General features: G+C 42.6%; 1 protein-coding gene across 2 annotated transcripts; it reads right to left on the bottom strand.

Moving 5' to 3' along the window:
* Positions 1-2,055: 2,055 nt before the first annotated feature.
* HJV (hemojuvelin BMP co-receptor) lies at positions 2,056-6,306 on the bottom strand. 2 transcript variants are annotated; one of them, XM_004380311.1, is made up of 3 exons: positions 6,147-6,306; positions 3,339-3,910; positions 2,056-2,850 (listed from the first exon to the last, which is right to left on the bottom strand). In XM_004380311.1, exons 2-3 carry the CDS (start codon positions 3,672-3,674, stop codon positions 2,227-2,229), a joined length of 960 nt encoding a protein of 319 aa, XP_004380368.1. In that variant the 5' UTR covers positions 3,675-3,910; positions 6,147-6,306; the 3' UTR covers positions 2,056-2,226. The 2 variants fall into 2 exon arrangements, with proteins under 2 accessions (XP_004380368.1, XP_004380367.1); XM_004380310.1 differs by lacking the exon at positions 6,147-6,306 and adding an exon at positions 4,311-4,407 and having other exon boundaries at positions 2,227-2,850.
* Positions 6,307-13,700: the final 7,394 nt, after the last annotated feature.

The following is a 13,700-nucleotide window of genomic DNA, read 5'->3' as shown; positions in this document are numbered from 1 at the left end:
GTAGAAAAAATATTGAAATGGCATCAGACAGGGCACCCTGTCTGGTAAGCACTGGCCGGTGTGTATCTATATTTGGGGAAGTATTGTGGAGTGGGTGGGGCTGAGAGGAGAGGGGGAAGATAAAGATGAATACACCATTAGATCAGGGAAGGCCAGCCCCAGATTATGGAGTACATGAGGGGGAGAGCCAGAAGGCTGAGATCAGAAAGAGCCGGGAGATACTGAAAATAAAAGTTACCTCTTTTATAGTTTTGTTCTAAATTTGTTCATAGATTTATTCTAAAGCACTATTACTTTAGAACAACCATACTTGAACAGCTGCTTTTCTCAATCTTCTCTTTGACAAACTGGATTCTTTCAATGTGGGCTTTTCTCCCTCTCCCCAACTCTCTCCTTTCAGCTTCTTATGGGAAACGAAGAAAGTAGCTTTTGTGGCGGCATCTGCTGACAGAATGCTTTTTTCCTGCCCAGCTTCACAACCAAAATCTTCAGTGACTCTGTTTGTCTTGACAGTATAGCATAGTGGTTAATAGATCAGGCTCTGGATCCAGATGGCCTGGGTTTGGATTCTGGCATTGCCATTTATTAGCTGTGTGACTTTAGCAAGTTGCTTAATCTTTTTGTACTTTAGTTTCCTCCTATTAAAATAAATAAAAATACTTTTTTTTCCCTTTCCCATCAAGGGAAAGTGATATACAGGAGCAAGATGATTCAAGATGGGGAGTGGTTAAGGAGGAAAAGGAGTAAGGAAAGTTGTGAGGATTAAATTAATATTTTTAAAGTGTTTAGAACATTGCCAGCCAGATGTTAAGTGCTCCGTAAACGTTAGCTATTAATCAAATTTTAACTCCTTGGCACCACTTTCAAGGCACTCCATAATCTGGCCTCTGCTCATTTAACTTTCTTTTCTATTACTCCCTGTCCACTTCACTGGAGTCTTGCTGATTTCCTCACTGAATCACTAGTCTGTGCATAATGTTAGATGCTTTCCATTGCCTGGAAGGTCCTTAACAATTTGAATCCTACTCAGCCTTCAAAGCTTACTTCAAATCCCATCTCCTCTATTACATTTTATTACTTCTTAGTACTTTAGTTCTTATCAACCATATTCCCATCTAAATTCACAATACCGTGAATCAGCTTTGTCTCTTCAAAAACCTGTAAACTCCCCAAGGGCAGGGACGATACCTGATATTTCTGGGCCCTCTTCCAGTGGACTGATTATGTCACTTTTACTTCATTTTAAGTGTCTGTAAAGAGATCAAACATAGGTAGCAGGGGAGGGTGTGGAGAATTCATAGCTTTAATGACAGATTAGTTGGGGTGGGGATGATAGCTTCTGTCCTGTCTGTGCCATTCTCCAAAGGCAGAGACTCCTCCACCTAAGATCCAGACAGCCCCCACTTTTTCTAAACTAAGAAAGCAGAGGACACGTTACCCGTGTATATTCATCAGGCAGACTCCTTTCCCTGATCATTTCCTCCCTGTCCACATCACGAGAGAAAACAATGTTAGATCTTTAGTTTCTTGTAAGTAGTTAGCATATCTTCCTCTTTCAGTTCTTCCCTCTCAGAAGTCTCATCCCTTAAGTTTTCTACTGTTCGTCAGGACCAGGGGCAGGTTACCCAAGATGTGGTGAAGTCCATGTGTAATTGTTCACTACAGATTAGCAAGTAAACCCGTGTTTACATTGCTTACTGGGTCATCCGTCCCTGTCAGGTATTGTAAATTTGAAAAGAGGCTTTGATTCTCTGCGAAGGTGCTGTGGGACTGGGAGAGAGACAAGATGCCAGCCATACCAAGAAGAAGAATCTTTGATGTGGTGGAAAAATGTGAAATTATTCATTACAGATGATTTGGTAAACAAGGTAAGCAGCACCAGGCTTACCTTGCCTATTGGATAATCTGCCCCTGATCAGGACCCTTTAACCTCTAAGCCTGTATGGGTGATCTCAGGAGCATACGGACTGGAACACTCTGCTCACTATATAGGGGACTGAGAAATTTGGTGAAGAGCCCCTGGAGGTGTGGATGCAGAATCTTTGCCCAGAATCCTTATCCTGTGATCACTTCAACCCTGGTCTGCAGCCTTATCTGACTCTGGATAGATGTCATTATTTCAGGTATCTCCAAGTTCCCTGTTTCCTTCAGCATTTCTTTACGTTCTTCCCTGACAGTCCCTATCCCCAAATCATTTCCAGACTAGTCATGGGATTGCTGGCCTAGTTACTGAATGCAAAGCCACAGAACAAAGAGCCCAGAAAGGAGTGGGGCTAGGAAGGTTGCTGAGGAGAGAAGAACCCCAGCATCTGAGGGGAAGAGATGCAGCTTCTCTAAGTCTGGCAGAAAGGCTCGGGCATCCTCCAGAGCTGTCTGAGCTGCCGCAGTAAAGTTGGGGTCACCAGAGATTAAAACATCGAAGACACAGGAATGGAAGTAAGCATCTTCAACTGGCAGCCCTTCCTTGCACAGCTGTCTGGCTGTATCAATGGTTATAGCTCCCCGACGATTGCGCTCTGATTGAGAGAGTTGCTGACTTGGGGGGCACCCTCCCACACAGAGCTGCAGATCCTGTTCAGCTGAGAAGGCCCTGGCCACCTCCTCAGCTACCTTGATGGAGAAGGAGAGCTGCCCAGCTGTCTGCCGAATGATTATGGTTGTGCCAATATAGGCAGCTTGGATTTGCACGTGGCTCCCAGGGTCAGTAGTTTGAATGGATAAACTTGAGCCCCCAGGTCGGTCACCTCCATTGATAGACCCATCTTCGAAGGCTGTAGGAAGATTGTCCACTTCAGCCTGGTAGACCTTCTGATCAATGCATTCCTGCATGTTCTTAAATATGATGGTGAGCTGTGAGGGCAAAAGGAATAATAGTTCATTTTGGGCACAGTGCACTCCTCCCCAACCCAATCAGGCCTCATAGTCGGGGATCTGATCCAAGCTTACGTGCAAGGCTTATCATGGCCCTCATTCGTTGATACCTTCTCCTATATATGTTCCAATAGTGCCTCATCCCAACTTAACCCCTCCCTCTCCTTTTTGGTGCCAGTCTCATCAAGTTCCACAGGAGAAGGATTTCCCCTCTGAAACTCTTCAACCCGGGGCTGCTCAGCTCTCCTCTTTCTTTTTCTTTAGTGTTTTCTGGGTTTGAGTGAAATTTCCATCAAAGGAAAGTGATTTACAGGAGCAAGTTGATTCAAGATGGGGGAGTGGTTAAGAAGGAAAAGGGAAAAGGGAGCCTCGCGGTGGAATAGTGGGGATGGAGAGGGCGTGGTACCGTGAGGTGACCATGAAAGACTTGCTTGAGTTGGGTCGGAAGGAGCTACTGAGTTCCTGACCTTCCGGGTGGTGGTGGCGTTGGACCCCGAAGCCACGGGGGAGCTGGTGGCCTGGACAAAGAGGAAGTCGTTATCCAGCAGGGGCCAAGCTCCTTGGACACGGCACGTGTGAAAATGGTGGTGGAAGCTGCGTACGTGAGGGTCACCGAAGGAGGCGCAATGCAAGAAGCCCGGGGAACGGCCATGAAGCCGGGAAAACCGGCCTTCATAATCACAGGGGTCTGGGGCTGGGGGGCCAGAGGAGTGGGCGGGGCCAAAGCCTGGAAGGGCGGGGTCCCGGGGCGGGGGTGGGGGCGGGGCCGTGGGGCCCTGGCGGGAGCAATTGTGCTGAATCATCAGGTCTTCTATGCCGTGCACCGCCGAGTGGAACGCGAGGTCCCCTCGGCAGGTGCGGGCCGTGCGCCGAGTGCAGAGCGCGTACGAGCGGAGAGCACGACAAAGGCCGCTGGAATCCACCCCTCCACCCCGGCCTCCTCCTCCTCGAAGCACTCCTGGTGAAACGCCGCTTCTAAGGCTCAGGGTGGACGATACATACTCAGCGTTGCAGCGGAGGATCTTGCATTGCGAATGAGCTGAGGGCGGAAGGGAGAGGATTGTGAGACAGTTCCCAGACCTCCGCTTCATCCGAGTATCCCCTTAACTCTCCCACATGTCATTAGGGGATTCCAGCCATTCCTAAAACCCAACTGAGGGCCTTCGCCAGCCCACAGCCCACAGCCCACAGCCCACAGCCCACAGCTACCTAGTCCTGTCCTCACTCAGTCTTAACAAAACTGTGTAGGCCCGCTAGATCTCTGTAGACCAACAACTTCCCTAGTGCCCTTCCCCAATTTGAACGGGGATTAAAATACACCACTTTGAGAACTGGGCGACTCCTCAGCACTCAAGTCTTCTTAGTCATGCTCGCATACCACCCCTACATACAGGCCTACCCTCTAGATTTCCCCCAAACCTTCCCTGGCCCTTCCTTACCATGTCCACAGAGGAGCAGCAGGAGAGTGAGAGTGCTTAGAGTTGGGGGACTGCCATAGGGGGACCGGGGACTAGGGGGCTGGCCCGGATCCCCCATACCTATCCATCCAGGTCCCCCCAGGCTCCGGTTGTTTCCAGCTGATGACCCTCCTACCTAGTGAATTTTGACCGGACGTCCTGTAAGGGACTGAAAAAAGAAATTTGGGCATAGGGGAGAAAGAATAGTTGAAGTTTGTTCAGGGTTATGTGAAGAGAATCAGTGGAGATCAAGAAAAGGATGAGAGGACTGGAGTTTGGAGAGAATGGGGCTCTCCAAACGGTAAGTGTGGCTGCTAAGCCTCCAAGCCCTGCTGTGGCCACTTTCAGGTCCCTTGTGCAATACCCCTGGCTGGGGGTGGAGGGAAAATTGAATGGACTCCAGGGGGCAGAGTCCACTGTATTGACCCATTCTGAGCTGCCGAACAACAAGAACGTCAAAAATTGAAGAATCATAGGAATAGATCAGATCCTGGTCACCCCAGTGGATGCTCCAGTAGAATTTGTTGTTGTTATTGTGTGCTGTCCAGTTGATTCTGACTCATAGTGAGACCCTATCGGACAGAGTAGAACTACCTACCCATAGGGTTTCCAAGGCTGTAATCTTTACAGAAGCAATTTGTCATGTTTTTCTACTGTGGAACTACTGGTGGGAACCACCGACCTTTTGGTTAGCAGCCGAGGGTGTAACCACTGCTCCACCGGGGCTCCTTCCAATAGAATTAGGATCTGAAAATACTTCAGAAATGTACTTATTTGCCCCTCCCTATCAGGAGGGGATACCCTCCAGGAGCCGTTCTCTTCTTACTTTGTGTGAGAATTTCCAGTGAGAAGGGGTAAGGGTAAAATACCTGTCTCCTCTCTAGAACATCAGTATTCAGATGAAAAGAGAACCAACATTTCTCATTTGCTCTAAGAGCCTTAGTGGTGCAGTGGTTAAGTGTTCGGTTGCTAACCAAGAGGTCGGCAGTTCGAATCCACTAGCTGCTCCTTGGAAACCCTATGGGGCAGTTCTACTCTGTCCTGTAGGGTCGCTGTGACTATGAGTCGGACTTGACTCAATGGCCATTTTTGTTTTTTAGAGAGCCACAATTATAATCCCTCCCTTTCATGGAATAATGGGATACAAACCAAGCATGCAAGTTATATTTGTTGTTTTCTGAGTCAACACTTTTTGCTGACTGAAAACTGACTGAAAAACCACTTTTCCCATTGTTCTTCCCTTTACAAATTCAGAAGTCCTCAATCCCTGTTTGGATGAGTATGGGCTTTGGGGAAGGGCCAACTCCCTCCTACAGAACTCTCCTCTCTTGGGCTACGGATATGATGTGGGAGAAGAGTCATGCAGGAGGGAGAATAGGATGGAGGGACTAGAGTTGTCGGGAGAAATCACAAGAGGTAGCCACGCTCTTGGAAACACAATATGAAGGGCACTGATAAAAAGTAGGGACAGGGTGGAAGGGTGTCAGTGACTAATCATAGGAGGCTAAATTTGGCCCTGGTGAGAAAACCACAGAATGGAGGGTGTGGGGAACTCCTCCCAAAACTGCTTCAGAAGTCTAGAGACAGAAAGTAAGGAATGAGTGAAGACTGCCAGAGGAGAGAAGGAGGATTAAGCTTCAAATGGTCAGAGGCCAGAAAGAATGGAGACACAAGGGGAAATGGAGATTGGAGCACCTTAGTATGTGAGAGATCCTAGCTTTTGGACCAGAGACCCCCAAATAGGCGTCTGTGATTTTATGAAAGTCTAACTTCAATCCAAAAGCTTATTAAAGGAATTGCAATTTCATTTTGACTTACTGTTTCCAGAGGTCAAACATTACTCTGCTATCCAGTTCTCCAGCCATGATTGCCTACTCTGTTGGTCAGCTCCAGCCAGGGGGTCCCCCGTCTGTTTCTCCATGTCTCCCACAGGTCCCCAGCCCAGCTCCAATCTCACTGAGGTCAGGGAGACAGAGAAAGTTTGGTGTTGGGGGAAGGGGGAGTATATGGCTGGCCGGAGTACTGGACAGCTGGGTGGGGGAGGGAGGTGGCTATTGAGTTGACAGTTTTAAAAATAGCTAAGTCCAAAATTCCAGGAACGTTGGTGGGGGTAGGGTGTGTGTGTGGGGGGAGTGAGGAGGGTAGGATTAGGAAGAACATGGAATATAGGTGCCAAGGCAGAGATGGGGGAAGGTAGAGGGGAGGAGGAGAAATATGACAGGCAAGTCAAGTGTCCAATTCCAGCTTGTATGACTCTATAGTCACTGCCTACTCCAGGCAGCCCTCCAGCATTCTCAATAATGAGCTTCTGGCCTTGAAAAATTGTAATGGGAAAATGGATACATTTCCTTCATCACTCTCATCCCTGCAATGTTGAATATTGCCTTCAATTTGTACAGATAATACTTGGAAGGTATCTCACTTTAAATAAAATCTATAGCAGATGGAGCCACAGCCCCTCCCCCATCTTTGCTGAGTATTTCAGTAGGACTAAAAAAGCCAGCTGTCCGGAGAAGAAATCTGAGCTCCGAGTTGTTTAGGATGAGGGTTTGTTCACTCCATTCAGATCAGATCCCTGCAGCTGTCTGTCACCCCCACCTCCTCCATTTCCATTCTCTTAGCTTGGGCAGCAATCCCGCCTCACTCTACTACACCAATACACGAAGAATATAACCTCCACAGTTGCTAGGGGAAGAAGGCTAGGAAAAGTAAAGAGGTGAAGAAAGAACGGGTATAGAATTTTTTTGAAGGCTACTAACCCACAGGGGAGGGAAAGAGAGGGAGTGGAAAGCAATCTAGAGCCTCCACGATCAGAAGCAATATAATCTATTATTCTAGAGAGAGAAAACTTTTAAAAAATTCACTCATCCATTAAAAATTAAGAATAATCAACACAAAACTTGTCAATAAATATGACAAATAATGAAAAGGTACTTTGATTCTGTATCGTGGCCAGTTAAGGGAGAAAGATAATGAACTAAGTTACTGAGAAGAAGGAGAGAGAGAGGCAGAATGTCATTAACACAGAATGACTGACATGGAGACATAAGCTGAGAGAAAAAGAGATTCAGAAAGATACTTTTGTGAAGTAACAATCTTTTGACCTTTTAAAAATATTACAACCAAAGAATTTAGCCATGTCATGTTTTTGAAGCCCTGTGATCATCATCCCTTAGTACTTGCCAAGTGAAATTAACACAAAGGTCGATTCCAAATAGTGTCACTAAGGCACCTGTACCAATTGGCTCTACATTTAATTCAGAATCTAGAGGCCTGAACAACACTCTTTATATGTAAAAGCAGCTAACAAATTTAGTTTTTTTCTCTATCATATCATGAGGAGTTCAAGTGACTTTAAAACACAATAATTTGATTGTGACATCCCAAGTGGGTTAAACTCTGATGATAAATGTAAAAATATCTTGAAGTAGTCATATTGTTGGTGGTAGTGTTGGTATTGTTATTCTGAAACTATTGTGGCTATCTTGTGGGATAAAACAATAATGTTATTGTCTTTGAGAACCAGAATTTTTGGTATGAAATAAAGATATACAGATTTATGATTAATGAATTTAAGTAAAAAGCCTGTAATTTTGAATTTAATTTGGAAATCTAACTATGAATCATGGTGTATTTTATCCTAAAATTTTTTCCCTAGCTTTGTCCTGAAAAAGGCCTAGAAATAATTACCCAATAGCAATGAACACTCTTAGTGTCCAAATTGTGCTATCTAATACCATTTCCCACTAAAAGAAACCAGGACTCTTTGGAGAAATGGCTGATTCTAGGTTTGGGGCAGTAGTTATCCAAGATAAGCAAGGACACTTTCAAAGACTATTACAATTGTATCAAAAGGACTCAGAAGCCAACTAGAATAGTTTGCCCTGGCCAAGGTGGGGCAATTTGAGCATCAAAATGAATAATATTTGCAATGGATTGAAATGTATCGAATATGTTTCAATCTCTTGAGTTCACAATGGTACTTTAAAAATAAAAACTCATTGATTATTGTTGTAGAATGCTAGGGATCAACTCATTATTTTTTATATTGTGCTTTAGGTGAAAGTTTACAGCTCAAGTTAGTTTATCATACAAACATTTATACACACATTGTTATGTGATCCTAGTTGCTATCCCTGTAATGTGACAGCTCACTCCTCCTTTCCACCCTGGATTTCCCGTGTCCATTCAACCAGCTCCTATCCCTTTCTGCCTTCTCATTTCGCCTCTGGACAGGAGCTGCCCATTTAGTCTTGTGTATCTACTTGAAGTAAGAAGCTCACTCTTCATGAGTATCATTTTATGTCTTGTAGTCCAGTCTATTCTTTGTCTGAAGAGTTGGCTTCGGAAATGGTTTTAGTTCTGGGTTAACAGAGAGTCTGGGGCCATGTCTTGTGGTGTTCCTCCAGTCTCAGTCAGACTGTTAAGTCTGGTCTTTTTACTAGAATTTGAGTTCTGTACCCCACTTTTCTCCTGTGCTGTCAGGGGTTTTCTGTTGTATTCCCTGTCAGGGTGGTCATTGGTGGTAGCCAGGCACCATCTATTTCTTCTGGTCTCAAACTGATGGAGTCTCTGGTTTATGTGGCCCCTTTTGTCTCTCGAGCTGATATTTTCCTTGTTCTTCATTCTTCTTTGCTCCATGCGGGTTGGGACCAATTGATGCATCTTAGATGGCTGCTTGCTAGCTTTTAAGACCCTAGACGCCACTCACCAAAGTGGGATGCAGAACATTTTCTTAATAAACTTTATTATGCCAGTCGACCTAGATGTACCCTTGAAACCATGGTCCCCACACCACTGCCCTTGCTACACTGTCCGTTGAAGTGTTTGGTTGCATTCAGGAAATTTCCTAGCTTTTGGTCCAGTGGTGCTGACTTCCCTTGTATTGTGTGTTGTCCTTCCCTTCGCCTAAGATAATTCTTGTCTAGTATCTAGTTAGTGAATTCTCCATTCCCTCCCTCCCCACCCTCGTAACCATCAAAGAATGTTTACTTCTGTGTTTAAACCTTTTCTTGAGTCCTGATAATAATGGTCTTATACAATATTTGTTCTTTTGTGATTGACTAAATTCACTCAGCATAATGCCTTCCTGATTCATCCATGTTATGAGACGTTTCGCGGATTCATCATCGTTCTTTATCGTTGCATAGTATTCCATTGCGTGAACCATAATTTGTTTACCTATTCATCTGTTGATGGGCACCTAGGTTGTTTCCATCTTTTTGCTGTTGTGAACAGTGCTACAGTGAACATGGGTGTGCATATATCTATTCATGCGACGGCTCTTATTTCTCCAGGATATAGTCCAAGGAGTGGGATTGCTGGATCGCATGGTGCTTCTATTTCTAGCTTTTTAAGGAAGCACCAAATCGATTTCCAAAGTGGTTGTACCATTTTACATTCCCACCAGCAGTGTGTAAGTGTTCCAGTCTATCCACAATCTCTCCAACATTTATTATTTTGTATTTTTTGGATTAATGCTAGCCTTGTTGGGGTGAGATGGTATCTCATTGTAGTTTTGATTTGCACTTCTCTAACGGTTAATGATCGTGAGCATTTCCTCATGTATCTGTTAGCCGCCTGAATATCTTCTTTGGTGAAGTGCCTGTTCATATCTTTTGCCTTTTTTAATTGGATTATTTGTCTTTTTGTTGTTGAGGTTTTGCAGTATCTTGTAGATTTTAGAGATTTAGATGCTGATCGGATTTATCGTAGCTCCAAATTTTTCCCAGTCTGTAGGTTGTCTTTTGACTCTTTTGGTGAAGTCTTTTGATGAGCATAAATATTTAATTCTTAGGAGCTCTGAGTTATCTAGTTTCTCTTCTGGTATTTGTGCATTGTTACTTATGGTTCGTATTGTGTTTATGCCATGTATTAGGGGTCCTAGCATTGTCCCTATTTTTTCTTCCATGATCTTTATCGTTTTAGATTTTGTGTTTAGGTCTTTGATCCATTTTGAGTTAGTTTTTGTGCAAGGTGTGAGGTATGGACCTTGTTTCATTTTTTTGCAGATGGATATCCAGTTATGCCAGCACCATTTGTTAAAGAAACTGTCTTTTCCCTAATTAATGGACTTTGTTCCTTTGTCAAATGTCAGCTACTCATAGGTGGTTGAATTTACCTCTGGATTCTCAATTCTGTTCCATTGGTCTATGTATCTGTTGTTGTACCAGTACCAGGCTGTTTTGATTATCATGGCGGTATAATAATTCTAAAATCAGGTAGTGTGAGGCCTCCCACTTTTGTTGTTCTTCAGTTATGCTTTACTTATCCAGGGCCTCTTCCCTTTCTGTATGAAGTTGGTGATTTGTTTCTCCATCTCTTTAAAAAATGCTGTTGAAATTTGGATCAGGATTGCATTGTATCTGTAGATTGCTTTGGGTAGAATTGACATTTTCACAATGTTGAGTCTTCCTATCCATGAGCAAGGTATGTTTTTCCACATATGTAGGTCTCCTTTGGTTTCTTGCAGTAGTGTTTTGTAGTTTTCTTTGTATAGATCTTTTACCTCTCTGGTTAGATATAGTCCTAAATACTTTATCTTCTTGGGGGCTATTGTAAATTGTATTGATTTGGTGATTTCCTCTTTGAAGTTCTCTTTGTTGGTCTAGAGGAATCCAACTGATTTTTGTTTGTTTATCTTGTATCCTGATAGAGTAGTTTTCTTGTGGATTCTTTGGGGTTTTCTGTGTATAAGATCATATCATCTGCAAATAGTGATACTTTTACTTCTTCTTTACCAATTTGGATATACTTTATATCCTTTTCTAGTCTAATTGCTCTGGCTAGGACCTCCAGTACAATGTTGAATAATAGTAGTGATAAAGGGCATCCTTGTCTGGTTCCCATTCTCAGGGGGAATGCTTTCAGACTCTCTCCATTTAGAATGATGTTGGCTTTTGGCTTTGTATAAATGCCCTTAATTATGGTGACGCATTTCCCTTCTATTCCTATTTTGCTGAGAGTTTTTATCATGAATGGGTGTTAGAGTTTGTCAAGTGCCTTTTCTGCATCGATTGATAGGATCATGTGGTTCTTGTCTTTTGTTTTATTTATGTGGTGGATTACATTGATTGTTTTTCTAATGTTGAACCATCCCTGCATACCTGGTATGAATCTCACTTGGTTATGGTGAATTATTTTTTGATGTGTTGCTGAATTCTATTGGCTAGAATTTTGTTGAGGATTTTTATGTCTATGTTCATGAGGGATTTTGGTCTGTAATTTTCTTTTTTTGTAGTGTCTTTACCTGGTTTTGGTGTCTGGGTTATGCTGGCTTCATAGAATGAGTTTGGGAGTATTCCATCCTTTTCTATGCTCTGAAATACCTTTAGTAGTAGTGGTGTTAACTCTTCTCTGAAAGTTTGGTAGAATTCTCCAGTAAAGCCGTCCGGGCCAGGGCTTTTTATTGTTGGGAGTTTTTTAATTACCTTTTCAATGTCTTCTTTTGTTATGGGTTTATTTAGTTGTTCTACCTTTATTTGTGTTAGTTTTGGTAGGTGGTGAGTTTCTAGAAATTTGTCCATTTCCTCTAGGTTTTCAAATTTGTTAGAGTACAATTTTTCATAGTATTCTGTTATGATTCTTTTAATTTCAGTTGTGTCTGTTGTACAACTCATTATTTTAAAACTGCTGATAATGTGAAAGATTCAAACATTTGTCCTGCTTTTCATGTAGGAATTGGATCTTAAGATGAAGGGATAATTTTTTCTTTATACTTGATAAATTTCCCATATTATATAAGAAAAGTTTTCTCTTTTGACAGCTTGACGTGTTTTTTTTTAAGAGTCAATGAGAATTACATAACTCATTATCTTTCTCTTTTGATTTTAACTGCTTAGAAATGTAGAGGAAAAATAATCCTCAATTATAGTATTTATATCAGCCTGGGTTTTTGCTACATGCTTTATCTTTTCTATAGCTTTTGAATTTTCTATTTCTATGCTAGTTGTCATTTTTTATATTTGTTTTTGGTTACATGTGAATTTGTTTTTTGCTTCAAATCCTTTTTGGAACAAATGAAAATTAAAGTAAATGGAAACATTTTTTGGAAGTGTGAGTTTAAATTTAAATGAAATAAAAGAGAGCTTCCATTTTTCATAGCTTGGACTTTACCACTTTATTCATTTGGAGCTATTACATAAAGACATATATACTTTACCTTGTGTCACCTTTACCCATACATATGATGTTTTTATCAATCCCTGAAAAGATTAAGAGAGCAGTGTTTGCATTTTCCTGTTTTACGATGAGAGGTTCAAAAACAAAATGTTCCTAATGTCAAAGGCTGCCTATGCAGTAAAAGATGGGTTTCCTTTTGTTGAATGGATCAAGATGTTGGCAGTGTGAGATTGCTTGGGATTGAGAGTTTATAAATCAGTGGTTCTTAATTTTTGCAGATTACAGACTCCTTTTGAAAATCTGATGAGAGACATGATCCCTGTCCTCTGAAAAATGTTCAAGTATGTGCACTTGACATCTTAACTACAATTTCTTTGGGTCATATAAAGTCTCTAAAGAGGGCTAGAGTAGACACAGACGTGACTCTTCTTTGCCGTGGATGGTGGTTAAGAGTAAGGTAGACCCTTGTTAAATCATCCTTGAGTAAATCAGTCAAAACCTAGCTCAAAGCAGTAATAGTATGGTAAGCAAATGGATTCTACTCCTCTGGCTCCAAGAATATTTCACATTGCCTTAGAAACAATTCCATTCTGGCTTTCAGGCAGCTCTGAAAAACAAGTCAAGTTGCAGGAGGCTACCTGTTAAACAGTATATGTAAATTTATTTTTGTTTATTTGGTTTATATTAATTTCTTTATTGAAAGAAGATTGAGGTTTTATAGAGGGGAAAACTCTATTACTATTTGAGTAGAACACAATTCTTTCAAGCCATCGTAAAGTTGCAGGTGGTTTTCCTTTGTGAAGTGTTCGACATGCTGGACATTTACTTTCGTGTGAAAAATTAGGCACAATACTACTAAAGAGGCATTATTATTCTTTTTACAATGGCTTTGGTTATGTTTGTGGATCAGCTACCAGTGGCTCCTGGCCCTGCAGAGGAGTATGTAATGTATGACAGGTATGGCATGTGCCCTGGGAGCCACTTGAATGGGGGGAGGGGCCCACTGTGCACTCTCTATTAACCCAGTATGGACCAACATCTTTCCTCAAGCACAGTAGACACAGAGGCAAAGCGAGATGGGGCACAGAGGGGCACTTGACCCTGGGTGCAAGTCCAAGGGCGCACCAGACGAGGCATGGAACAAGATTCTGAGGCACCACAAATATGGAAGGCATCTGACTGAGGTAGCCAGATAAGAAGAGGGAGAACAAGAGAGGGGAAGGCTTTTCTGCTGACATGTTGCCACTATCA

Source organism: Trichechus manatus, unplaced genomic scaffold (genome assembly GCF_000243295.1).
Source record: "Trichechus manatus latirostris isolate Lorelei unplaced genomic scaffold, TriManLat1.0 scaffold00073, whole genome shotgun sequence".
Lineage (NCBI taxonomy): Eukaryota > Metazoa > Chordata > Mammalia > Sirenia > Trichechidae > Trichechus > Trichechus manatus.
The sequence above is the reverse complement of the archived record's forward strand: the minus strand, read 5'-3'. Positions and strand labels throughout refer to the sequence as shown.